Here is a 27,802-nt window from a genome sequence, read left to right on the forward strand (position 1 = left end):
GGAGAAATATTACATTCCTTGTTTAGACAAGGACACCAAAGCTATTTCCAATTGTTGCAATGACTCGGCAAGCATTTAGCACTCAGCAAAATACCCCTGCCGACAGTAAACAGGCTCTGTTGTTTGTGTCAGTGCCATATTGTTTCACAACATGGAAAGCAAATCTTGGTTTGATGTGATCAATGGCTTTTCTGATCAATGCCACCCCAACTTGCGGTACAAGTGCTGGTGTGTCTGTAGAATGCAGCTTTAGGGGCTTTTTATTTTTGTCAGCGGCAGATGCAGTCCTTATAAAACTGTATAAGACAGCAAGATTAGGGTAAAGCATCCTAAAGGCCATTGTGGTAAAGCATGGTAAACTGCAAAAATGACAGATGTATATTAAAAGTTGTGTTTAAAGCCACCAAATGCATGAACCTGCACAACCTAACATATACACGCACAACCCGAGAAAGAAATCATATTGTGGCTGGTAATGTGCATTTCTCTCTTTGTTTAGTTCACTGTTGCAGGGCAGTTGAAGCTCAGTTCACTTACTACTGCACTAAATATGTGGTGAAACAAACTACCTGTGATGTTTTGTATGATGCACTGCGTCTTGTCTGATCGGAAGAGATGAGGTTAAAATCTCTATAACCATGAATGCCAATGAGCCTGGCTCTTTTCTATAACAGTTAAGACACTCACTTGTGGTGTGCAAGGTAAATGGTTTGGGCCCAGTATCTACCCTATTACACACACTCCCTCTGATACCTTGAGAAAGAACAATGTCTTAACCAAGAAAATGAAACTTTGAGCATGGATTTTTCATTCTTTGAGTTTTTATCTGATTAAGATCCTGGGGCACAAATTTTCTATTGACCCTTCTGCACATCTAGAAACTGCTACCAGATCCAAGTGAAGTGGACCGCTTTGCATTTCTTTTCTCTGATTTGGTTCTAGAAAGTCCAATCATAGTCATGGAACTTATTAGCAAATGAAAAACGAATGTTAACCCCTGTTACCACAGTTTAACAATGCTGCACCTGATGGAAAACAGGTAAAAAGGTCTCAGATACACCAAGACATTACTCTGACAAACTGGTCTATTTCCATAAAAATGTCTCCTTTATTTACATTTTCATTCATATTTTACCCCTGTTTCTCTACCCAATTTGAACGTCGCCTCACTGCATCAACGCACTTACCTATTGCTGAAGATTAGAACAGAAGATTAAAAGGCGACCTTAATTCCTAATGTCAAGATAAAAGCCTTTTCCACCCCCGAACCCATGAGGTGAGGCCACACTTGGACTGGCTGGGTGACTTGCCAGTAGGGATTGCTGAGGCGGAGTGAGGTGAACTATCCCAATCAGATTGTTCTCCTTCACCCACTGACGCACAAAGACCAATGAAGAGCGAGCCCTGTGGGATCCCATCCAAGATTGCCGAGTCGATACAAAGATGATTTAGACAGACTCCAAGCAGTGTGCATTTCCTAAGTGAGGCACTATGGACCACCTTGCTGCCAATCTCTCTTGATTATGCAAGCTAAGAATGGGGTGTGGAAACTCAAATGAAAAAAATAGACAATAATAAACTTGTAGAGAAGTATAGTCTAAGTTTTGGGAGGTACAAATTTGTTTTAGATACTTCAAACCTGAAATCTAAAGACCAATCCATGTTCTTCTAACACCTTCACAGAGCTTACATTTCTCAGTATTGTTTTGCTGAACATTTATTTATATCTGCTCCACAGACATATGGGTAGGAAAATGGTACACTGCCCTACAGTATCTTTCTACAAACAAATTAGCTGAAGCTAATTAAGCAGGTTCTTGCATGCCTGTCTTCTCCCAGACACAGCTGTTGCACAAAGAGTGGAAAATGGGAGGATCCAGTTGATCTCACTCACATGATTAGCCAGCCTTTCCAACTAGCCTAACAATGGGGCTGTGATGTTTTCTGTTGTCCTGGTTCAGACAATAATGCAACCTGTTGACTGTTACGAGTCAGTGATCTCAGTTGAATTGTTTAGTCCCTTAGCTCATTATAATCCTCCATTCATATCGAAACACCAATAATATCTGCACGAATCAACCAAGTCAAACAGTTCGAAGTCTCTTAAATACTCAAGTTTCTCATTTTGTTAACATAAAATTGTATTCAAATTTACACACACACGCACGCACTCACGCACACACACACGCACACACACACACAACACACACACACACACACACACACACACAAGGTAATTCAAGACTGGAGAAGACAATGCGACACCAGTCTTGGCAGGCCTAACAGACTGCAGACCATAAGATTGTGTTACCTGCTTCCTTCTACAACTCTAGAAGCTAATCTATGGCAGTAGAGAATTACTGTGGCAAATAGTTAGCTAAATGTCATCTACACGCTCTTTTATAAGAAATGTAACACACATTTAATTTTTTAAAAAATTCCTCTTTTCCCCATTAAATGATGTTTTTGCTGATATTTATTTATTTATTATATTTATAAAGCAAATTTTATACAAAAGTATCGGAAAGCACTGTACAGTTCATAGCACTGTAACAGAAGTGTAATGGGCAGTAAGTAAATAAGTAAATACCATATCCTTTTCTTTGTAGATGCTGGCAGATTCACCTGAAAAAGAATGGCAAGATTATCAGAAATGCAGGATATAGTCTAAGGAATCCAGTAGCCTCAAAAATTCCAAGGAGTTAGAATCAGAATCAATGTCAACATGAAGGTTAAAATCACCCAATAAAAGAATCCTATCATATTTGACTGTCAATATAGACAGCAGACCCCCAAATTCAGCCAGAAATAGCGGGTTTGACTTAGGTGGTCTATAAATAATTATAATATGAACAGGTAATGGTCTGTTTAATGTCAGGGTTAAAATTTCAAAAGATGGATAACCTTCAACAATTTTCTGTTTCATTCTAAGTTCACTATGGAAAGTCCACCTCCCCGCCCAGTAGAGCGAGCTTTCTGGAAAAAAGAATAGTTAGGTGGAGAAGCCTCAATCAGGGAAACATTGTCATTCGGTCCAAGCCAAGTTTCAGTTAAAGAGAGAATATCAATTTTGTTATCCTGAATAAAATCACTAATTAACGGAGCCTTATTGGACAACGATCTGACATTAAATAAACCTAGACGTAAATTGGTCCAATCAAGAGCTTGTGATTGAGCAGGGGTAATAGGAATTTGATGGAAGTTACTCTAGCACACGCCTCTTTGTTTACTCAGCGGGTAGCGGTAATGGCAGAATACTTTAACCTGAATTTTACATGCCTCTTTAGAGTCCCAGTTCCTAGTTTAAATACCTTGCTAGGCAGTGTTTGATGTTATCAGCTAGCCTGCTTGCCCTGGACCTATTTAGGTGCAGTCCATCTTTTCTGTAATATCTATTTCTTTTCCAAAAGCAATCCTAGTTGTTTATAAATCCCAGCCCTTCTTGCACACATCAACCTCCCAGCCAAGTATTTAAGGCCCCAATTCTACTGAATACTTCTCCACCACCAACAACACGTAGTAGACCTGAGAGAATAATTCTGCATCAACTTTTTCAGCTGTCTTGTTAATGATTTGAAATCAGAATCTCCGATTTTCGGTTCCTTATGCCATTTGTGCCAGCATGTATAATGACCACAGACTCTTTTTTGCTCCAAGGAGGGAGGTAACAACCTTATTTACGGGATTCTTACGGCTAAAATCACTGTGGACAGAGCGTAGAATTGAATCCCCTACTAACACCACCTCACCCCTGTGTTCATCCAGTACTAGGTCATCATTGCTCAGTGCTTAGAATCTATTAGCTAGATCAGTCTCCTCTCTATGTTGACTGCTTGGTGTTGTCCTTCCTCGTCGTACTTTCTCTAACAGTTACCCACTCCCCACTCACTTCCTGCCTTTCATCCATATTTTCTTTCTCAAGTCCCTCTACACATACAGTTCACTGTCATGCTGTGGCACTGAAACGCCAGTTAAAATGTTAAAATCAGAGTCGTTTTCAGCCTCACCTTCACTATCCAAAACTAACTAAATGTTATTAATTTTGTTAAAACTATTTTCAATGACCTGCTCATTTTTGTTTATGCTTCTGAGTATTCCAATTTGTTTTTCAAGTTCGGCACCCTTCTGCATTAAATAATACGTGACAGAACACTAATTGGAAATAAAGTCTTCCTTAAATTGAAATGTTTTGACCACCAAATACATTTTACAAGAAATACAGATCAAAGCATGCATTTCGGTATCCATAGTTTGTGGAAGACAAGAAATAAATAGGATTTACAATAATTTAGCAAGGAAGACAGCAGATGAAAAATGGTGAGAACTGGATAAAAACAAAAGGTAAAATTATAGCACTAGATTACGAGCCTTAAGAAATATTTTTAAAAAATGTATTTTTAAAACCATATGGCATGCACTGCCCCTTTTATGACAATTAGAGGCAGCTACATGAAGTTAATGTGCTATTTTGAATTAAGAAGAGGGTGTGTAACAGAGATATTATTACTCAATGACATTAGAAAGTCTGGGTTTTAGTCTAGGGGCAGGGTATGCAACTTAAAACATGACATTAGAAAACAAAACACAGACAGAAGTAACGACAGCAATGTGAAGATCATTTTAGAAATCACAGCTGTCGCGTCCTGCTGGTTCGAGAGAATATAATGCTATTGAGGAACTGGGGTGTTAAATGCCCTCTGAATATCCAGTTAGAGACCAGTGAATGTGTGCTCTGGCCCCCAGCTCTCCAGCAGTAGCTTGCAGTTTCAGCAGTACTCTGCCATGCGTTTTTATTTTTTTATTAATGACCTATATTGAATTTATCTTCATGGAATACAGAAGTAAACTTTTTCCAGCTTTCTTTTTTCTTCTATAAATAGAATATTTAAAAGAAAGAATGAACTAAAATAACAAAATATTCGCCTTTTTCGATAATGCTGTTTTGTTGAGAATTTGGCTACATAATACGGCTGTGTTTTGCTTTCTTTTTTGGTAATTCACTGACCAGGAGACAGACATGTGTACTTGGAAACACCACCCAGGTGCCCAGTTTTATTTTAGACCAGTTCTTATTTTTCTCCGGCAGAGGGCACTGTTGACCGTGTGCTGCCTATCAACAATGATAGACAGCACCACGGAAATACCACAGCTGGTACACACACAGCAAATGCACTCGCAGGTGCTCAAAGAAATAATAATGAAAACAGAAGGCAAAAAGAACAAGGGAAAATAAAAACAGTAATAAAACTACAAATAAAAGGTGCTGCACTCGGCAGCGTTATCCCGGTCGCCGCTACCCGCACGACCCGGATCACCGTCCTATTCTGTCGGCTATCTAGCCTGCTCTTTTACAATACGCCGGGGTCTGCCAAGGGTTCCCCGCTCTCTCTCTTTCTCGCTGTGAACCTTTCTTTTCTCCCGGCTGATTCCCGGTCCTGAATCAAACCTTCCGCACTCTTGGTGCGTCTAAGTGGGCAGACCTGAGGAAACAACAGAGCGTTATTTTATAGGACCAACAATCTCCCAAGACCCGCCTCTCAGCCATTCAGAGAGGGGGAAAGTCCACACAACCACTTTCCCACTCCCCGTGTCAATGCCATGACTCACAGGCGGTTGTTGGGCGACTGCCGCCCTCTTCCTGCAGCCCGTGAACACGCCAGCAGAGTCAGTACAGATCTCTCCCTGTTACACTATGTGTTGACACACGTCTTAATTTTTCTTAACATGCTGTGAATCCTAAGCATGTTTAGTGATGTTAAAGAACTGCATGTTGTTGTTATGGGTGAAGGGGTGGGGCAAAGCAACTACAACTAGTTCTGTAGTATCCACCTGTCATTATTGTCTGCCCTATTGGTTAATAAAGGAGGTTCTCTCTGGTGCTTGTATACTATATTAAAAGTAATCCTAAACCATCAGAAGTTTCTTTTTTAAGCATAGGTCTGGAGCTTTTTACAGTACATTTTTAAGATTTCCATTACATGAGAGTAGATGTTAAAACTTCATGCTGATTTGAACTCTGCTCAGATAAGCACCAACTAAGACATAGCTTTACAGTAAACTCATGTGATCCATCTGCATCTCCATCTATTTGCGTTTCGTTCCATCTGATGATGTAAATATCCTTCTGTCTGGTGTTGATGGCTGAAGTGTAAAGTTTGCTCCAGGGATCAGCTTATTTTGCACATCGGCACAAACAACGGCTGCAATGCTGGCTCCGGGGATCAACAACAGTGCGGTCTCCCCAGCACATCAGCATGACAACCGTCTGGATTGAGCTAAGTGGGATACATCTCTGGGGGTCTTCAAGTGGGCAGCTTCTGTCCTTGGTGTTTCGTCGACCAGCCCACGACACCTATTGACCACACTTGGTATTTTGGTTTTCACACTAGACACATGGGAAACAACATAATTACGAAGAAGTCAAACCATGGAAGTGTTCAGCCTTTAAAGCAATCACTTCTCAACACATTCACTGACCTATAATAACTTTACCCCATTATAAATGTTGGCTTGGGGTATACATTGTAAACTTAAATGTGATAATCATTCGATTGTATCATCCATGTTATTAAAATGATGTTGTTGCTCAAACCAGTTTAGGGAAAATAAACAGTACTTTAGTACCCTATTTGTGAAGTGGAATGACACAGCAGGACACAGCTGTGCACTTACTGTCCCCTGATGTTGAAAAGCTATCTTCACTAATGCACTTGCGGTGCAGTTGAAGCTGTCAGTGCAAATACTTGCTAATGTAAGTCTCACTTTTGTGAACTTCCTCCATGAATAGCTGTGATCTTGGCCAGATTAGGTACTGCTATACTATTCAAACCAATTAAGACTGAAGGTGACATGTACTTGCATTAATGACTGCAATTATATATAAATAATCCCGGAGAAAACATGAAAGAGGTTAAAAAAGTGCACCCTTTTTGTCTCACTTAGTAGTTTAATTGTGTTTTGCAACCTTAAAAATAATGTTTCTGTGGAAATGATGACAAGGGTTACATACCTTTACTTGATAGTAGAAGATGCTAAAATATTGTTCAGCAAACATCTTGCAACATTGCCACATTTGACACCAATCTCTGACACCTAGCAAATGCATTTTCTAATTTCACAAATTAATATCACAAAGCTACAAGTCCCCTAAATACAGAAACACATTTTATAGCATCTGACAGGAGTACAAATAAGGAGAAGTGAGGCAGAGTTCTGTTCATAAGCTGCAGACATCTCTCTATTTCTTCCCTGATAATAAGAAATATTTGTCCCAGAATTCTGCTTCTTGGGACCTCATAAAGCCCATCATGTTTGTCCCAAACGGCTGGTTCAGTGCTGGGACCACTGGAAGACAGTTATGTGATGCTCATGTGAAACCATCACCACTTTGCTAGTGAACTGGATGAATCAGGGCCCAATATAGTTTCCAGGGATATTAAACTAATTCAAATATAATTGAAAACATTGGGATGGTAATTGCTAATGAGGGGACAGATACACTAAACATATTCTCCAGAAAACACATCCTCTCATTTTTGCATGCATCTGGAGAAGCGCTTCTCCTATTGCTATGCATTTTCCACTGTTTTTCCGGTTTAACACACTGCATTGCTAGAGCACACACCCAGGCTAAACACACTGCATTGCTACAGAACACACCCAGACTAGTTTTACCTGCAGGTATTTTCCTTCTTTGCTAAATCCTTTTAGAACAGGATGTTGCTGTTCCTCTGTGTACTTTGCACCTAGTTTGCACACTTCAATAAATTTGTACTCTTAGATTTTATCTATTGTACATTGTGCTTTAACGATTGTCACAGACCATGGATAACCCATTAGGTAGCTAAAACCAGTGTTGACCTATCACATACTGTAATCCCATTTCAGTTTTACCTTTCAGCTTTGCTTTTCAGACAGGTAAATTCTCACTATCTTGAGTGCACTTACAAACAGAATGCTAAAGCTTGGATTAAGGGTTCAACAGCAGTGATTGTGAGATACAATATTCTATCATTTGAGTTGCTTAAAGGCATACTGTATTATGTGAACTATATATTATCATTCTATTAGTGTAATGCCTCATTTTGTTTTTTTCATTCTATTATTCTGGGTACATTTATGTCATATTTTAAACAGGTAGTCTCTCTGCTGCTATCAGTTGTTGAAATATTTCCTACAGAAGCACACTTCTTTGAAAGAAGTACACAGAGTGTATTAATAACTAGGCTTCCAAGTACAACAACTCCAAGCCCAGGTTCGGACTGTTATACTAGTGCTTCACCTCTGACCAGTATGTATTGGTTCCTTTTTATTCTCAGGCTCTCAACATTTTAAACTTGATAGGTTATAGCTTTTATTTTTAAACTATGTCTTTGCCTGCTTTTAACATAATTAGAATTAATGCGCCATCTGCTGGCCAGAAAGGCAATGACATCTGCTGGCTAAATTCCATATTCAATTTTCAATGTACAGTGATCAAATCCATAACAGTGGCTGATTTCTTACATCTGATTTATAATGGTTCTTATCAGATGCTGGAAAAAAATCCTAAAACTCTAAAAAGCGGCTAAAAAAAGTGCACTAAAGCAGTGGTCTTCAACCCCGGTCCTGAGGACTCACTGCGTCTGCTGGTTTCCACTCCAAATGTGCTCTCAATTACTGAACTAGACCCTTCATTGAACAGTTATCTAGTTAAGTAATTGAGAGCTCAGTTGGAATGAAAATCAGAAGACACGGGGTCCCCAGGACCGGGGTGGAAAACCACTGAACTAAAAGACCATTGCCACTCAAATAACATTTTCTAAGAATGTCTTTAATTGTCAGGTAGTGTCTCAGAGATTCCAGATTGAGGAAGCCTAGGTTTGCCAGCAATTCCTTTATAGGGATATCTTCCTCTTTCTTTTCATTCAGCTGCAGAGGTCTCTGGTAACATAACTAACCCATATCTCTTAGCAATAAAAACATCAAAAGTTTTAAATACGCATATATATATATATATATATATATATATATATATATATATATATATATATATATATATATATATATATATATATATGATGTTTGATTGATTGGTACTGAAAAACTGCATAGACAAGGCAGGAAATGTCATCATACAATTAACACGTTTGTAACATGTTCCGTTCTATTTTAAGTGATACCTGTCAGCTTAAAACATGTTGCTAAAACTCAAAGGGATCGACCCCACCCCTAGCCCCCCAGTAATTTGAGCCGTTACCACTTTGTCAGAAAATCGAAGCGATACACTAACAAAGTCCGACGGTACAATCAATCAATTTAGGATTCCAGCAGTGAAAAGAAAATGTATGATTGCCAGGGAGTAACAGGCAGATGATGTTCCTCCCAGAGAAAAGCAGACAAAAACCGATCGAATATCACCAGGAACTATGAGGACCCAACAGTTTCAAAAGGTAAATTATGCTGGGTTTTACCAATGAGAGGAACCCATTGAAAGCCAGTTATTTCCCACAAGCGTCAGGCTGTGGGGAAACATTTATTTAAAAAGCGAAGTTGTATATTTATCTTCTAACCATTACTCCTACATAAATACGTTTGTAAAATATGCTACAATTCCTGTAATTCATTATTACTCAGTGCGCACCTTTCATCCCCTCTACGTCCGTTATTAATACATTTTGGTAACGACACTTGAGTATAGAGGCCTGCCATGTCCTTTTGTATAAATATAATGAATGAATGAATGAATTAAAAAAAAAAAAATACAGAATGGCTTTGCCTGAAATCTGTTACACTGTTCACTTTTTCAATTTTAAGTTATATTTTCAAAGTCTTGCTGTGTTAACATCTTCGAAGATGCATTTCTCATTGTATGCTTTTGCATTGACTATTTTGTTTTAGTTTTTTGCATGTACTAGGAATTATTCCTTGTTTTAACTTGTGGTTCTGTTTGACACGCCACTCAGCACAGTCACGTGACGCGTCTCCGGGCATACCTGCAGCGTACCCGGATGCAGTCAAGCTTTACCATCGAACCTGTATTTGCATTTTGTTTGCTTAGAAAGTATACGTGAATATTATTCACTGTATATTTGTTGTATAAAATCCACGGTTAACACCAGACCGAATACATCTGTCGCCATTTGGAAATGTGTTTTAAACATGCCATACAGCTCATACAGACAAAAAAAAAAAAAAAAAAAAAAAAAAAAAAAAAAAAAAAATAAAAAGTAATCTTTATTCTGACTGTATTATTACGTTGAGGTTTGTTTGTTTGTTTGTTTTTAAATGTGTATTATTATGTTTTTAAACTTCCTGGAGAGGTTGTCTGGTGCTGTCCTTACAAAGGTACCACAACAATGTTCCTGTTACCATATTGTTAACAAAACAATGCTCTCCCTACGACGAAACCCTAAAGTAGTTCATGCTTGCCAGTGAACAATTGTTTCTGTTACTTTAAAAAAAAAAAGTGACCGGACTGTCCTGACAGGAACATTTCGTGGTACCTTTGTAGGCTGGGCACTGCTTGCCCGGCTATGCCTTGTGGGTGTGACTTTACACCGCGGCGTGTTAAAGTATTCACAGAGCCTACTGTTTCTGATTCTTTCGAGGGACCGGTTTGCACAGATTCGTCAATAAAAGGGCGGCGCTCAAAGTGGATTTGTCTTAGTACTGATAATAACCCGGGCTCTTCCTTCGAATTGACCTGTACTTTAAAAAAATATATATAATCTATGTAATTGGATAAATCCAATTTCTACCACACCAGGAGACCATACCGTTTACAAGACTCGTGTAGCATTGATGATTGTTTTAAAGTTAAAATCTTGCTTCAAACACTGAACTTGCTGTAAGTTTTGTGCATAGTTGTATGTCGTTACAAATATTTGTTATTTGTTTTTTGAAAGGAAGACTAACTGCAACGGAACAGAAGTGTATACATAAAGGTTGTTTGCCTTTTCAGCAAGTTTGAGTACAATTAATATTGTTGTGAAAAACAACTTTTTTATGGTTTGGGAATGAGACGTGCTTAAACTGGAATTACACGGACAATGCTAATATGTACGGAAGGAAGAACCGAACAAAACTATTTATTCTCGCAGCGTTTGTGATTGGGTATATAATCTTTCACAGGAATACTGTCAATGACTTGGAGGATGCTGCTGCTAAGAGGGATGTAAATGATAAAGAACATTTGGTTCAAGTAGACGAACTCGAGAGATTGAAAAAACCGGTGTACGAAAAACCTCCACTGGACCTTAATAACCTGGGTGAGATGGGGACAGCTGTAAAACTGAACTTGGAAGGACAGGAAAAAAAGAAAGAGGAGGAGAGCATTAAAAAGCATCAGATTAATATTTATGTAAGCGAAAAGATATCTCTGCACCGCAGGTTGCCAGAGAGATGGAACCCCCTGTAAGTGCATTTATCTTTTTTTTTTTTTTTTATTCTCATAAGTTTTATCTTGGCTGTACTTTTTACGTAACTTATGTCCAGGATAGTTTAGAAAATAGTTAACGTGCAAAACTGTTTTAATAATCATATCACCAGCAGGAAATACTGTGCATGATGGTTACATTGCAGGTCGTTTACAGGCAGTAGACATTGTCTTCAGAAACTCCAGATTTAAGTATTTCTACCATGTATTAATATTAGGGGGTCGTGCCAAGTCACTTTACAGGGGTTCCAACATAAAGCTTTTATACATTTTTTTTTTAAAAAAAAGTGCTGTATGTATACAGACTCTTTATAATTCTTAAATTAAGATGGGGAAAAGTTAATTAGTGAGTTGGGAGCGTTTTGTTTGAATATATGGAATATCTGTGGGTGTAAATATGTGTGTGTGTGGGTTCTCACTTTTTATTTACCCTCTCTTAGTCAAAATTTCAAGTTTCTCAGTCTCTAAAAAGCTTAGAGGCATCGCTAGTAGCATGATAAGTGTGCTTTTACGCAATAGTTGTAAATGCACACTACTGTGTTTTTCAATACTATTTAAAAAAAATGACAATGAAAATGTTTTTAATAACAATTTATTAGAGGATTTAGAAAATATATATTTTAAAACAAAATTAGAAAACAAATGTTACAGTATTGTATTTAAAAGTAAACATTTCAAAAACTAAATGAAATGACAAACATTGCTTTAAAAATGATCCAATACATATTTTATTTATTTTAAATGTAGTCATCGCCAATGATTTTAACCCCGGTTTTCTCCCCAATTTGGAATGCCCAGTTGTTAATTTTATCCCGGTTCACCGCTGCAGCTCCCGTGCCAACTCAGGAAATGGCAGCAGACACGTGTCTTCTGAAATGTGTCCTGCCAAGCCGTCTTTTTTCGTGCTGCAGGTCTACAGCGAAGCCACCAGACCCATAATGCCGGACAACAACATAGATCGGAGTGGCTTTACAGCAGATCCGCTGGCGCCCTATCGGCCACAGAAGTCACTGGTGCACGGTGAACCGAGGATTACCTTGCCGACGTGAGCCCTCCCCATCCGGGCGGTAGTCGGCCAATTGAGCGCCACCCCTGGGAACTCTCAGACACAATCGGCGATGGCATAACCTGGACTTGAACGAGTGATTTCCAACATTTAAAAAAATACATGAAATAGCAAACTACTTTTAAAGGTAATATATCATATACCTACATATCTTAAACGGCAATTACAAAACTAAAGAAATGCAATCTGAACATTGCATTGAATGTAAACTATAAAACTTACTGGTGCTTAAACAAAGTTAACTTGCCAAGTGTTTTTCTGACTAGCTTGCCAGTGGCAGTGTCTGTGAACGACGACCAAGCAGTGCAGCCTGATCTTGGAGAAGCACCAAGATACACCTTTAATCAAGGCAAAGACATGATTGGCTCTGAGTCAAACATGCTGGAATAAGCAATCAAAGGTGGTGTGTGCAACCTCCATCTTACACTGTATTTAATGTATTATGCATTGTGTTTTTTTTTTAACTGTATATCATGTATTATGCATTTCCCATCTGCATTACGCAGTTACTGCATCTTGTAAAGCGCTTTGTGATGGTGGTCCACTATGAAAGGCGCTATATAAAATAAAGATTGATTGATTGATTGATTGAAGACTGCATGCATTATAAAAGATGGAATTCCAGGTCCCCGGGGAACACCTGAATTGGCTGAAATCAACAAATGTTGGAAACGTCTTTATGTGGCTTCACAAACCTTGACAACACTTTGTGAGGGCTTGACAAGCCCACGTTTGTCCTTGATGACAATGCGAGAGTGGCCTGCCTCATCAGCTTTACACTCAGGTGCTGTCAGCACTACTTGGCACTTAGGACAGTGGCTCCTCTTGTTCACTATACAGGCACCAAACCCTACAATGCAGCCAACAGCAGCTTTCTTGTAGAGAGATAGGGCAGGAATGTTTGGTACAGCATCTAAGTCATCCGATTCAGCAGCAGACAGCAAGGTGTTGTACCGCCTAGAAACCAGGATATCCAGAGATGTGTCTGGCACGGCATCTCTCAATTTAATTACTTCATTATATCAGATTAACCTTCATCTTCTGTGCCTTCCATGCCATGTGAGCAAGCTTGAGCTTGTTCCAAGATGGAGAACTTCACCTTGTTGCAGTTTGTTGAGGCCTTCTAGATGCTGCCATGTCACCCTCTCGCAGACTGATCAACAATGATGCCATATGAGTCAAGGGTGTCCCTGACCAGCTTCAGCATGTGGCAAACATCTAGAATCCGGTGATTGGGTTGAGATGGGTTGGGAAAACTAGGGTCCAGGTTGGCAGGATTCATGGATGCGCCAAGCGCTTTCAGCATTGAAAAGTGACATGAAGGTCCATCACAAGTGACAGAAATAACCTTCACACCAATTCTGTCGGCTTAAAGATACACAGACACACCAGGTTAGCCTGTTCAGCACCTGATAGACCATTAATTAGAATACAGCTAACTGGAACCTTCCAGTGATCATGAACACAGACCACCATGAAGACCAAAACCTCGGTTACCAGTGGTGCTGAATCATCAGTGATGCCAGTGCCGATGTCAACATAGCCTAGCATCATCTTACCATCCCACTCAACACCTGCTTGCCATTCTTCTTGGCTTCGTGGACCTTGACCTCCAGAGACTGAAGCACCTCTTGACTGAAGCCTGGACTCCCATTAATCCCCCTGTACCACTTCCTGACAGTGGACGGATGCGGCAGTCCCAATTTAAAAGTGTTGTGGACATAACTAAGCCTTTGTAGAACTGGATCGTCAAGGCGAAAGCCTTGAGGACAGGGTGGTAATCTTCACATGATGCCTCGCTATGCGTTTCATCAGCTCCAATGGTACCCCAAAATTATTTTATCTGATACCTAATGAATCTAAAATGAATACTTACAAGTGGATGGTCTTGCCACATCCCTTGGTTGATAACCTGTTGCAGGCAAAGGCTGAACAGTGAGGCATATTGTTTAAATGAATAGAGAATTTAATACACAAACTATAGCAGGAGAGGTTTTGTTGGGTGTGGTAAGATGGCCGTGGCAAACTTCTGGTGACTTCATCCCTTGCCAAAGCCTGACAGTGTCATGCACTATCCAGTGTTTATAGATCAGTGAGATGAATTTGTCAGCAGATCGTCCTTGTGTTGACCATTAACCTGATGTCTGTTACATCTTGACTATTAAAAACATCCGTGTTTTTTTTTTCAGAATTAAAAATTAAAACAATACTGTAGAAGAGGCACAATTGTACCACGTTATGTTTCCTAAATATGCATCTATTATATAATGCATATATGTTTTTTCAAAGTTTTGGGTGGGCAACTTCTGGAACTCCATAGATCACACAAACTGTTGTAAAATTTTTAAAAATTGTAATAAAAAATCGTGAGCAAAGATCTGTGGGAAAAGGATGGGGGTTGCCCCCACCCATTAATATTTTTATTTTTGTGGCTGCTATTCAGTAAAGAATATTCTCTAATGGAACATACTGTACATTATTAAGCATTTTAGCTTCAAGGTGTACCAGTAAGAAAGCATATATTATACCCAACACGCAACTTTCATAAGCAGCACTAAAATTACTTAAGAGATTCTGAAAAAAAAGTCAAACTAACCATGCCAACATCTATTAACAAACCTTTAAAGTGCCCTGATCATGTACTGTACTGATTTAAATCACATAAAGCAAACCTTTTAAAATATATATCCATCCTGTCTGCATAGTTATCTGAAAAGCGAATTCTCCAGAAAGCTATTTCTGTGACTAGAGGAAATTGATTACTACTTTATGTTCTCTGACCATATTTTAATGTCTTTTAATGTGAATTTCTTATTGTGCCTTGCAGGTGCAAACAGATACAGTATGATTATCGCAGTCTGCCAACTACATCTGTTGTAATAGCATTTTACAATGAAGCCTGGTCCACTCTGCTACGCACTGTGCACAGTGTGCTGGAGACCTCTCCAGATATCCTGCTCAGAGAAGTCATCCTGGTCGATGACTACAGTGATAGAGGTAAGGAAATTCTGTGGACTAACTACAGTTCACTAGACTGCCTTTTACATGCTATCTGTCACTAAATTCACATACAAGAAAGCAAGAGATTAATGTGCAGTACTGTACTTTCGTGGTTTAGACACACTGCTTTACCTGAGTTTGTTCATTTATAATGTCCTGAAGTTAATAAAGCAACTACAATGTAGTATCACAAGTCCCTCTTAGATCCTGTATTTTCACATATGCAATGGACCCTTGGAACCAATTCAGTGGGATGTGGCAGGTTCTACTGCATCTGGAGAACTGCTTATTCAGTTATCATAAGACTTTATAATAATATTATTTCACACATTGTATGTGCCCCTCTAGATGGTCATACTGTGTTTCCTGTGTCTAATGTAAGATTTTTTAAATCTACTGCTTAGCGTTGCCCTGTCCTTGTAGCTATGTAAATTTGCAGCCAGCCCCAGGTGGTTCCATGTCTGAAGAATCAGGATAAGAAACTGTTTTTTCGTGATTCTCAGAGGGCAGTTGTGATCTTGGACGGATGATCCCTTGTTTATGCAGGAGTTGTCTCTACTTAAAAGCTGACTTTGATCAATAGGTGTGGATCACAATCAACCCAGCTAAAGCTGGTTCTAATACACAAACTTCAGCTGGGAGTGGCGCATTGTGCTTTTAGTGCCACGTCTCGGAGAGCCTGCTGGCACGCCTCCAGTGAAAGGCGGTGGGTCGGGGGGGCAACTCTGTTCATTGGTGAATGGAGGTTTCCACTCCCTCCAGGTGTAGCTCCACATCCAGTAGGCAGTAATCTGCAGAGTATATTAATGCTTATAAAAGGTATTTTCATTGCTCACGATTCCATCTATAGAGACCTGTAGTCCTGTAAACCTGTAGGTTTTTACCCATAGCTTTGTTTGCTCAAGATTTCACCTGCTGAGACCTGTAACTGCTCTTTCAGTATTGCTGTAATTGTGTCCTGTACAGTCTTTTGATTTGCATTGTTCCTGAATAAAACCCTTTTGACTGAAGATTAAGTGAAAAAGACTGATTTATTATTTTGAAGATGACGAACCTATTATTACAATACGTTACTGAGACACAAACATTTTGGGGCTAATTATTATTCTATACTATTCTGTACACTGTTGATTTACCCATTATCATCTTTTTAATCATTACTCTAATGTGCATATGATTGATAGTACTATAAGGCTCCTTCTTGCAACAAAGCGCAGAACATAACTGTCCAAATGAAACAGAACATGCAGCCAGTCATGTGGCAGCAGTGGGAACTGAAAGCTCTCAGATAAGTTTGGGTCATGTTTCCATATCTCCATTGCCCTGACTTAGGGCCTTGCTTTCCAGAGGGAGAGGAAAGACATCTGCACTCCTGAGGGTAAACATGAAATACATGTGTTGTGTTTTCCACAATGGATGTGTCAGCACTGCTACACCAGGAGCAGCTGTTTGTAGGCACTGGTTGTGGCGGGAACTTACAGATATTCATATTTATTTTTAATAATAATAAAAAAAAAACAATAACTTTCACAACATATTTTTGTCACCCATCTGTACAGAACATTTAAAGCAGCCGCTAGAAGACTACGTTTCTTCCCTGAGGAAAGTCCGTCTGGTTCGGGCAAGGAAGAGAGAAGGGCTGGTCAGAGCTCGGTTGCTAGGCTCTTCGATAGCAACGGGAGATGTGTTGACGTTTCTAGACTGTCACTGTGAGTGTCACGAAGGCTGGTTGGAGCCACTGCTTGAAAGGTAAGACTGGTATACTCTAAGAGCACATAGCATTGTTCACTGGTGCTGCTGCCATTGTCCTGTCTAATCTAATAGGGAACACTAAGCAGAAAGGTTCAATAGGTGATGGCTACAAAGGATGAAGAAGCATTTGAAGCAAAACCTTAAAAGTCTAACCAGGTAGCTGGGAGTGAGTTGCCTCACCTTTAGCTCTGGCATAAGGGCTTCATTTTGATTTGGATTTTTTTTTTCCGTGTCTGTTATTGAAATTTGTCAATTTGCTTTCCAAACCATCGCGCCCCCCCCCCCCCAGAATAAAGGAAAGGGAGACGGCAGTGGTGTGTCCAGTGATCGATGTGATTGACTGGAATACCTTCCAGTACCTGGGGAACTCTGGGGAGCCCCAGATTGGAGGGTTTGACTGGAGTCTGGTCTTCACTTGGCATATGGTCCCAGAACTTGAGCAGAAGCTAAGAAGATCACCCACTGATGTCATCAGGTTAGTAACAGGTGATCAGAAAATATGTGCAAGGAGCATTCATGTGGAAAATGTACATTAAGGTAGAGCACTTAGATAAACCATAAATATTTGTTACCGAATCGGAAATACAGTGTAGACACTATATAATTCTTGAGAACAAAGAATGCTAACGTAAGTGTTCTGTTTGTTTTTCATCTATTTTATGATTCCATTTTCAGGTCTCCTACTATGGCTGGAGGCTTGTTTGCCGTCAGCAAGATGTATTTTGAGTATCTGGGTACCTACGACACAGGAATGGAAGTTTGGGGAGGAGAGAACCTGGAATTCTCCTTCAGGGTAAGCTAGCTCAATCAATTTACTGCCAGCAGAAAAAATCAAAACTACCAGCAATGTTTAAATGTGGGACCGATGTATAAAATAGTTGGATTTTTTGATGTAGATTGTTTCTAAGGTTGTCAACCACACACACTCATGTCCTTAGTTTATTGCTTATAGTGACAACTGCAAAACTTTTTACCAGGACTCCCTTGAAATGAGATGTATATATCAAATGGCTCTATCCTGCTTAAATAAATACATTTGAAAAATAAATACATTTATCTCTCTAGTGCAGTCCTTCAGTGTATCCGTGACTTTTTTTTTTCGTTCCAGATCTGGCAGTGTGGCGGAAGCTTGGAGATCCATCCTTGTTCTCATGTGGGCCATGTGTTCCCCAGACAAGCCCCCTATTCCCGGAGCAAGGCTTTGGCTAACAGTATCCGTGCTGCAGAGGTGTGGATGGGTTCCTATAAAGAGCTCTATTACCACAGGAACCCCCACGCCCGCCTGGTAGGTCTTCACTCTCTTGTTATATCTAAATATCAAGTGAATGCTTGCTCTATACACATGTTGCATGTTAAACATGTTTAAGACTAGAGTTAACATTGGCCTGACAGCATCTGAAGAGACAGACCGTGTGAAAGAGGGAGTCATTCATCAAAACGGTACTTGTCTTCTCCTCCATACCAAATTAGTTCTAATAATATTTGCTACAGAAACTGCTCTACACTTTAAATTGTCCTCTTTGTGTATCAGCAGCAGTGTTGATTGAATCTTATTCAAACCAACCGGAATCCATTCGATTATAATCTTCATGCTTTATTTTGTGATCTATTTCGATATGTTGTACATGTCTTTCTCAAGGGAGCATGTGTTTGAATCAAAACGTTGGAGGTATTTGTAGGTGTTTGACGGCATGACAACGACTTGTTATTGTTTATATTCAAATCCATGATTTATTCTTACATGATGTAATGGTGTTCTATATATTGTGATATAATTTTTGCTTCCATCTTTAAATCTGTATTAATTCTAATTAACATTAGTTTTATATAAACTTATTATATTATCATGCAATGCTAGCTCTGAGGATCAGCCTTGCTTTGTCCTCCCCAGCACATCAGCATGCACAGCTTTTGAATGAATTTTGTTTGTTTATTTATTTATTTAAATGTTATATATTTATTAGAGTTAATTAGTTCATTCTTTTCTGTTGAGTCCCGCTGGCATAATTGTGTTCAGTCTATTTATCCATTTACTTTCTTTTATTCTTCTATATGTCGCATTGTCTAATTTTAGCTGTTCTAATACTACAAACTTTACATCATTTATGTCATGTCCTTGACTGGTGAAGTGCTGTACTATTGGTTCATTCATTTTTTTTTTATTTCTAATTAATGAAAGGTGGTTCTGAATTCTTTTATATAAAGTTGTTCCAGTCTCTCCAACATATTTTATTTCATCACATTTTTGACAGGCTATTCCATAAACAACATTGCTATTTTTACAGTAGGTATTAGTTTTTAGTGGATATGTGTTGTTCTTATGTTTAATTATATTTTTACTTTTGTCCATGTATTTACACACTTTACATGTACCAGTGCAAGTATTTGTAGAACCTGTTCTGTCAATTATTCTTTTATGTTTACTGTGAACTAAAATATCACCTAAATTAGCTTCTGTTATGAATGCTGCAACTGGGGACTTAAGAAATACTTTTTTCAATTTTTTGGAGTTATGTAGAATCCACAAGTTTTTCCAAACTATCTTAGAAATATTGGGCAGAAGTGTACAGTAAGTCATTACTAATGGGACTTTTCTGACCTTTTTATCTCTAGATTATATGTTTATAATCTAGACGATCATCTCTTTTTAGTTTATCCACTTCTCTTAACTCTGTCTCTATCATTCTTTCTTTGTATCCTCTTTTTTGTTTTTAATACCTGTCTTTGTTTTACATAGTCTCTTTCTTTAGAGCATATTCCTCGTATTCTTATTCCTAGCCCCTTTGGGATTGCCCTTTTAGTGTGTATTGGATGTGCAGAGGACATGTGCAAATACTGGTGCATGTCAGTAGGCTTTTAGGAGAAGACTTCAAGTTTTACTATGGATCTAAAAATTATATTTCTTTAATTGTCCATCGAAGGACCAACTTAATATTTCTGTGTATTTCATTTGCTGTTTTGTGTGTGTGTGTGTGTACAACATAAATGTGTATAATAATCTACCACAGTTTTCAGTCCAGTATTATCCAAGTAGCAATATCCAGTAAGCTCTTTTGCCCTTCTGATGATTGCTTATGCCACTGGATAACAGCCTGAAGAAGACATACTGCACTGTGCTGCTTCTGATTTGCGTTACCATACTCCCACCTACTGGTTGAAAACTCTAACAGCCTCAAAGATTATTTGTTTTGAATTTCTCAGAGCAAACACTGTGTGTCATGTGCCAATAATTTTCCTTTCCTGTCAAACATGTTGATATGTACAGTAAATGCAGATTAAAAGTGTAGTTAAACTTGAATATTACTTACTGGTTGAGTAGTACTCTTCCCAGAGAAGGCACTGGCATTACAACAGAGCTATAGCCTTCCATCTAGAGACTTCATTCTGGAATATATTTTCAAGTCTTGAAGCACTATTTTAAATCTATTAATAAGAATACATAATTGCCATGTGGTGCATATTAGTGGTTCCTAATCGAATAACAATTAATATTTTTTTCAATTAAAATAGGAATAAATAGACCAGCAAAAACCTGAAGCATGATATGGGCTATAACAAAAACTAAAACAAAAAAACTCAACTAAAATTGTTGAACTTGAACAAACAGTGGTGTATGGATACAGATGTGTCTATAAAGGGTCACCCCTGCTTTATCTGAAGTGTTCAAATCATATATGTACTATGCAGAGTTGGTGTTATACAGATTTGAATTATCAATTAAAACTAATGTGTACTTGTTATAGCTGACCATTACAAAGCTGACATAATTGCACATGCATTTTGTTCTAGTCTTGTAAAGTCTCTTAATACTTAAAAATAACAGTTTTGCTGTAGCAGTCTTTTTTTTAATCTAATTCATGGTGTATGGCAATGCTGAATATTCTACTCTTAACTTCCCTTAAACCTCCCAGTGCTAACGTCCTTGAAGTCAATCAACCTTGTGTTGTGCACGTTTTTTTTCTCAAAACCACTCCCCTGTCCAACACAGTAGCCCAATGGATAGGTAACTTGTCTCCAATCCCTGACGTACTACGATCAAATCTGACTATAAGATATTGTCTTCTTTTTACAAGTATTACCCTTTCAGTATAGTTGTAATTGTACCATCAATGATAAGGACAGGAATCAACTTGAACCTCACCCTCGGTCTGCTGATTTTAAAACGCTTTGAATTGAAGATGTTTGGAGGATTTATAATTGGGTGAGAGCGAATAGAAATTATATCTCAGTGACTAGACTCGGATCATTTTTATAGTTTTAAACCTTATTTAAATCTTTTTAAAACTTGTCTGGTATGATAAAATAAAATGAGCTACACAAAATGGTTAACCCTTTAAAATGCAACAAAGGAACTATGTTAACATGCTAAATCACTTCTAATGAACTTCACAACGTCCACAGCAAAGTACTGCTTTTTAAATGTATTTAAATAAGTAAATCAAAAAGTTGGTTAGAAATTGTGCACTACTAATGCTGAAAATAAGGATAGGAAACTAGATTCATAATTCAGTCTAGACAAACAGAAGCTAGGTATTGGGGAAATCTAATAACAGCCACATTTCATGATTACCATTTAGAAACGAAAGACGATGCCATTGTTTTAGAAACGACAGCTGAAATGTTTTTTTTTTCAGGCCATCCATTCGTGTCAATCAAGTAAACGTTTGTATTTATTTATTTTTATTATAATGTGGTTTTCTTTTTAGGAGGTATTCGGGGATGTATCCGAGAGAATAAAACTCAAAGAGAAACTTGGATGTAAAGATTTTAAGTGGTACTTAGAAAATATTTACCCAGATATCCATGTCCCAGAAGACCGACCAGGAATGTTTGGCATGGTAGGTGTGCAGTTATGTCTATCATCTTTCAGTTCAAAAGTCCACAGAGAATATTTCTGTGCAGCTAATGAACTGAACACCCTTCACACATGTGCCTGATGTAAACCCTTTCCTGACACTGGTATTATTCTAACTTGCTTGTGTAGAGGGTAAAGTGAGGGCAAACGTGGGGAAATGGTTTGGTATAAATCCAGTCACAATTATGCCAAATAGATAAATTCTCATATCTCTCATAATTCTACTTTAGGGTTAGGTTACATTTTTAAAAATTATTTGTACTAAGAGTGTGAAAGTCCTGCTCTCAAAAATCCATAAATATTTAAATTTAAATTGTAGCTTATTATTTTTTTTCTCTTTAGCTTCAGAACAAAGGGATGGTCAACTATTGTTTTGACTATAACCCACCTGATAATTACAACCTTGCTGGTCGGAGAGTTGTCCTGTATCACTGTCACGGCATGGGGCAGAACCAGGTGAGTGATAATCGCTAGATCTCAGTGGCTGGCAGTGTATGTTCAGCTCACAGACATGTCAGGGAGGTGCCATTGTAACAGTGAAAAGAGGAGGGGAGCAGGGTTGTGATGGACTAGGCTGAGGAAACACAATTCACAAGGGAAGACAGGGTTGCAAACTTGGTAACAGGTGCTTACTGATGTGGCATCTTAGTACTGTTCAAACAGGATCATAGTTTAAATATATAAAATATTTAGTTGCTAGAATGTAAGGAGACAGGGCAATACTGAATGTGAAACCAAACAAGAAAATAATATAATACATTAGAGAAACATACCATTTCTACCTTTTACCTAAGAAGTATGAAGATGAAGGATGCGTTGGTTTATTGCATGTGAAATCTCTGTAGCATGTGCATCCAAATTCACACATGACTGACTTAACTACATCAGGAGTGGCCTTCTTCCAAAGCTATTCTGAGAATTGTGCGTTCCCCATTGTTGCATGTGTGAAACAAACAAAGAGAGAAGCGCTTCTCAGGAAAACATTTAGAACTATTTCTTTATCCCTCAACAGTTCTTTGAATACTCGACTTACAACGAGATCCGGTACAACGTACGCATGCCAGCCGGCTGTATTGCAGTGAATTCTGGGACAGATTACTTGACAATGCAACTGTGCAGAAGAGCTCAGCAGGCTGTCCCTGAGGATCAGAAGTTTATCTTCAGAGAGGTGGGAAACTCACTTGAATGCGCTGGGCCTTGGTATGAAATGAGTGTTTGACCTTTGGAGAGGAGACTGTAAATTATGCTTCCAGTAAGGTTAATGATATGTATTTTTGCCCACCAGCAGATTATTTCTCTAAAGCAGAGGTCTCCAACCGTGGTCCTGGAGAGCCCCTATCCAGCAGGTTTTCTAGGTGTCTTTACATCATCAGAGGCTAAAGATCTGGAACACCTGTTAATCTTGACTAATTAAGCCAAGTAATTAGTTCAGTTAAGTAACTGAGAGATTGGTTGAAATGAAAACCAGCAGCCACCGTAGCTCTACTGAACCAGGGCTGGAGACCCTTGCTCTAAAGATTTATATACTGATATTGATGGTGCATTTAGAGTGAAGTAAACTCATTTTTGTCACCCACGACTCCTGAGTAGAGACAGTAGGTATGGTTTTCTTTTCTTTGTGCGCCTCACCAGACTCTCCAAATGTAATGACTATCAGCATGACCAAATTGCTAGATTTTTTTTGTTTCATCACTCCACAAAACCTTTGACCAGAACTCATATCCATCATTCAAATTTATTTTGCAAACTGTAAGTGATTGTCCTTGTGACGTTTTCCTAAGAGTGGCTTTTTCCGTGGCCTGCGACCATTGAGACCTTCACCATGCAATACTCGACCTGTGGTTGAAATGGAAACCCCAGTTCCACTTGCAGCCAGTTCACTTTGAATATCTCTGCAAGTCAATCTCAGATTGTTAGAAACCTTCCTCACAATTTTAGTACTTGTTCTTGGTGAAGAACCATCTTTCTTCCAGACCGAGGGAGCGTTGTGACAGTACCATGAGTCTTTTGCTTCTTGATAATAGAAACAATAGTTGAAATTGGGATACTCAAATACTTGGAAATCTTCTTGTGTCCTTGTCCAGCTTTATGACAATAAATAATTTTCTGCAGATAGCTCTTTACTTTTTTTCCATATTGACTTATTGGTAATGACAACAATAATCCAATGCCTAACTCTTTTATACTCTCTAAGAATGTTCGCCTACAATCCAGCATTTTCTAGAATTAGGTTATGCATTATTATATTGAAATTTGTAGCACCTTGTAGACAGTAGCATCAAAGGGTATGAATACTTCTGAATTGGCATTTTTGAAGTTTTGCAAAACCAAAAAGAAAAAAAAAAAAGAAAGAAATAATTGTAGATAATTGTCTATTTTTTTCAACTTTTTTTTTCCTCATCCACAAAAGATTTTTCATTTTTTGCCGGTAGGTTTGTACGTGCGTGCGTGCGTGTGTTTACATGATGAAATATCCTTTCTTTATTGTTTTTAGGATAGCACTTTATACCACGTCCAGACTAAGAAGTGTGTGCAAGCTGTCAATAAGTCATACAATGGTAGACCGTCTCCTGTGCTGCAGCCCTGCACGGATTCCAACTTACAGAAGTGGTTTTTCCAGGAGAGAAAATAACAAGGACTCCTCTTGCAAACAAATGTTATGATAGTGTCACCAAGGTAAAAAAACACTGTTCATGTTCTAAATAATGCTATTTGATTTGTAATATGGGGCTCACAGTATTTGAACCCAGAGTACACGTGAGAATGTGGATAAAACACCCAATGGCAGTATATTTAGTTTTGCTAAAAGAAACCGCTACCGTTTTGAACTAAACTGAGTTGTAATTTGTTCATCTGTTCAGATGTTTCCAATTCAAAAAATTTGACCGTTTTTTAATTCACATTTTTCCACTTCCACTTAATATGTTGTTATATTGGCACAGTAATAATACAGAGTAGTTGGTCAGCCAGTTGAAGAGTCGTGACTTGAACTGTGTATACAATTGCGTGTCACCAAAAGATATTCCTTAATAAATAGCAAGTGAATTAAATCCCTCCTGGGTAAACAGAACCAGCACCTACTCCTGGGGGTGTTCACTGTACTGTTTCACATCTGTCTGCATCCCCATGTTTACAGTACAGATCAGTTAGCAGAGTGCATTTCTGCCCTCCCTGTGTATTTCTACACAGCTCTTTTTTATTACCATCCTGATCAATGTATTGTGCTTACAAATGTGTATGTTTAGCTTGTTTGTTTGTTTAAAGCAGGGAGCCGTGTCCTTTTACACTCTGATTATCCTGCAAAAGGAAGGTGTTGCTGTGCAGCCTGCTGAATTAGTAAAGGGATATGGAGTGTTTATCTTCAGCAGAGCTAGTTCTGCTAGTTATATTGATAGCAGTTCAGCTTTAGTTAACTGATTTTGGGGTTGGCAGTGGGGAATGGGTTATAATAGTCTCACACTAATCTCCAGCAATGTCAACAGCTGTCAATGTCGGGAATCGTAGTGGAGCAAATCTTATGGAAAATGCCTTTTGAAAGAGTTAAATCTCTGAAAATATTCTGTGCTGTCCAGCACCTGTCACGGACACTTCTAATTTGTACAACTAATTTGTGTGAACTTTATTATATCTACTTGCTACTGTACTGGGTACATTTTCCATTTGGGTTCCACCATTAGAACGTTCGGCACCATTTGTGTTTTCCTGCTGTTTTAAGGAACAGTTCACATTGAAAGCATTTGGTTAAAAAAGAACAAACATTGGGCTCCAGTATGTCATTTTCTGATGAACTCTGTTGAATATTCATCTTTTTTTCCTTCCCTTATGTTGTGTTGGTACTGTTATTTTTTTGGGCAGGTAATGCACACCAATTGGACCTAAATGATCCAGATAAACATATAGTTGCTGTTATACTACACACTATTGAACTGTGACTGAAAGTACTATAATTGCACTTTTCAGGTCTCCAGTAATCTTAACCCAGGGGTCTCTAACCCTGGTCCTAGAGAGCTACAGGGTCTTCTAGTTTTCATTCCAACCAATTTCTCAATTACTAATTGAGCCAGTTAATTAGATTAACATGTTCCAGATCTTTAGCCACATATAAAACCTGCAGGGTTGGGGCTTTCCAGGACCAGGGTTGGAAACCCCTGTCTTCACCTTATCCCTATTCTGTGACATCACAGACCCCAGCTGACCCCTACTGAATACAAACACTGGAGGTTCTCAGTAGGTTTGTTTAAGCAGAATGGAAGCTTGAACACCTGAACGAGGAGTTATTTCAGCCACAGGTTGATGATGATGAGGATGAAAGTAACAGTAATAATAATTTGAGTAATGTATCCTTTTTTGTAGTGGTGTCTGGTCGGAATGGTGTGGAATAATCACCAGATGTACCAATGCAGCAATCTGATGTGTTTTGCATTTATGAATTGTATTATACTATACTGTCAAATCATAGTTTTCATAGGACATTTCCACTTGTCATCTGATCAGTTAAAAGGGATAGAGGCACAAGGTGGTAAAGAAATTACATCTATTAAATTTCATAAATGTGCCTAAAAAAACACATAAAGGGGATATAATACAGTCCTGTAATTTATGGTTGAGCTGTTAAAGGGTGTGACATTATGAATCGTGTATTGTTATCCTGCATGGCTACCATGCAATCTTTTTTTTTTTTTTTTTTTTTTTTTTTTAATGTATGTGATATTTTTTAAGCAGATGCTTTGTGTATTAGCAAAATGAATTGTCACTGCCTGTGATTATTTTGGATTACATTTCAAATCACATCAAAATTTGTTCATCATGCACACAGATGCAGTGTCCATAAGCGTCTCTGAAATCATGACGTCTAATTCTCAACATAAAAAAAGAAATATACAGTGATAAAATGCCTGTTGCAGATCTAAATACCGGCATCATAAAACTGTTAAACCTGATATATTGTGGGGGATACGTGGATATTTAAATAATTCAAACCGAGACTCGTTGAGCTTTTTGAAGTACATTTCTTGCAATACAGCAATTGTTTGTTATTTTTGAATGTGTGCTCTTCTCTGATGTAATGTGAACTTCAGTTTATATGTGAAGGATCTGTTTTCTACACTTTTCTTTTTTAAAACACTCTTCCAACAGAACTTAATGCTTCTTAACTCATGAAGTGGCCTTAACTGAGGTTCAGTACTTAAACTTAACTAGATTTTTTTTTTTTTTTTTTTTTTTTAAATATCTGAAGTTATAATTTTTTTGGGTAATACATGCAAAAACTAAAATAATCTACAGACTTTATTTTCTTCTAAACAGTGTTTCTTAGGTACTGTTTAGGCAGTAGGGAACTTTTTTAGATTGGGTGGTTTTTACAAATACTAATTAAATTTTGAAACCTGAATGAAAAAATAAAAAAAAAAAATCACAAAAGTTGTCATTTTGTTTTTTTATTTGTTAAGTCTTTCTCACAAAACATATATTTAGTAAATAGATGTTTCAGGTGTGTCTATGATCTTAATTGATTCATGTTGTGGGGTAAGTGTTCTGTGGGTGATCAGAGTGAGAATTTTTCCACTCAGATCACTGATGAGCTGCTCAGGAGGAGCGCAACTGAGCATGCTGTTAAAGTGGGTTCTTTCTCTCACCAGCTCAGTTACTGAAAACATCCTGTGCCTGCATCAGTGTATATGATGTCACTGCACTTGTCCATGATTTTAGAATTCTG

At 38.2% G+C, this 27,802-nt stretch overlaps 1 protein-coding gene across 1 annotated transcript; it reads left to right on the plus strand.

Moving 5' to 3' along the window:
* The first annotated feature begins 10,518 nt into the window (after positions 1–10,518).
* On the plus strand, positions 10,519–27,507 carry LOC121313660 (polypeptide N-acetylgalactosaminyltransferase 12-like). The gene is made up of 10 exons (XM_041246429.1): positions 10,519–11,394; positions 15,310–15,479; positions 17,042–17,231; positions 17,524–17,709; positions 17,910–18,027; positions 18,343–18,519; positions 21,941–22,072; positions 22,432–22,545; positions 23,102–23,257; positions 24,584–27,507. The coding sequence occupies exons 1-10, from the start codon at positions 11,039–11,041 to the stop codon at positions 24,719–24,721; spliced, it is 1,737 nt and encodes a 578-aa protein (XP_041102363.1). The 5' UTR covers positions 10,519–11,038; the 3' UTR covers positions 24,722–27,507.
* The last annotated feature ends 295 nt before the right edge of the window (positions 27,508–27,802 follow it).

Source organism: Polyodon spathula, chromosome 3, assembly GCF_017654505.1.
Source record: "Polyodon spathula isolate WHYD16114869_AA chromosome 3, ASM1765450v1, whole genome shotgun sequence".
Classification (NCBI taxonomy): domain Eukaryota; kingdom Metazoa; phylum Chordata; class Actinopteri; order Acipenseriformes; family Polyodontidae; genus Polyodon; species Polyodon spathula.

Bases quoted from the DNA above. Each gene is read 5' to 3' on its own strand.
- LOC121313660 (XM_041246429.1), top strand. From the start codon at position 11,039: ATGTACGGAAGGAAGAACCGAACAAAACTATTTATTCTCGCAGCGTTT. The intron at 18,028-18,342 runs GTAAGCTAGCTC...TTTTCGTTCCAG, and splicing joins ACCTGGAATTCTCCTTCAGG to ATCTGGCAGTGTGGCGGAAG. The intron at 23,258-24,583 runs GTGGGAAACTCA...TATTGTTTTTAG, and splicing joins AGAAGTTTATCTTCAGAGAG to GATAGCACTTTATACCACGT.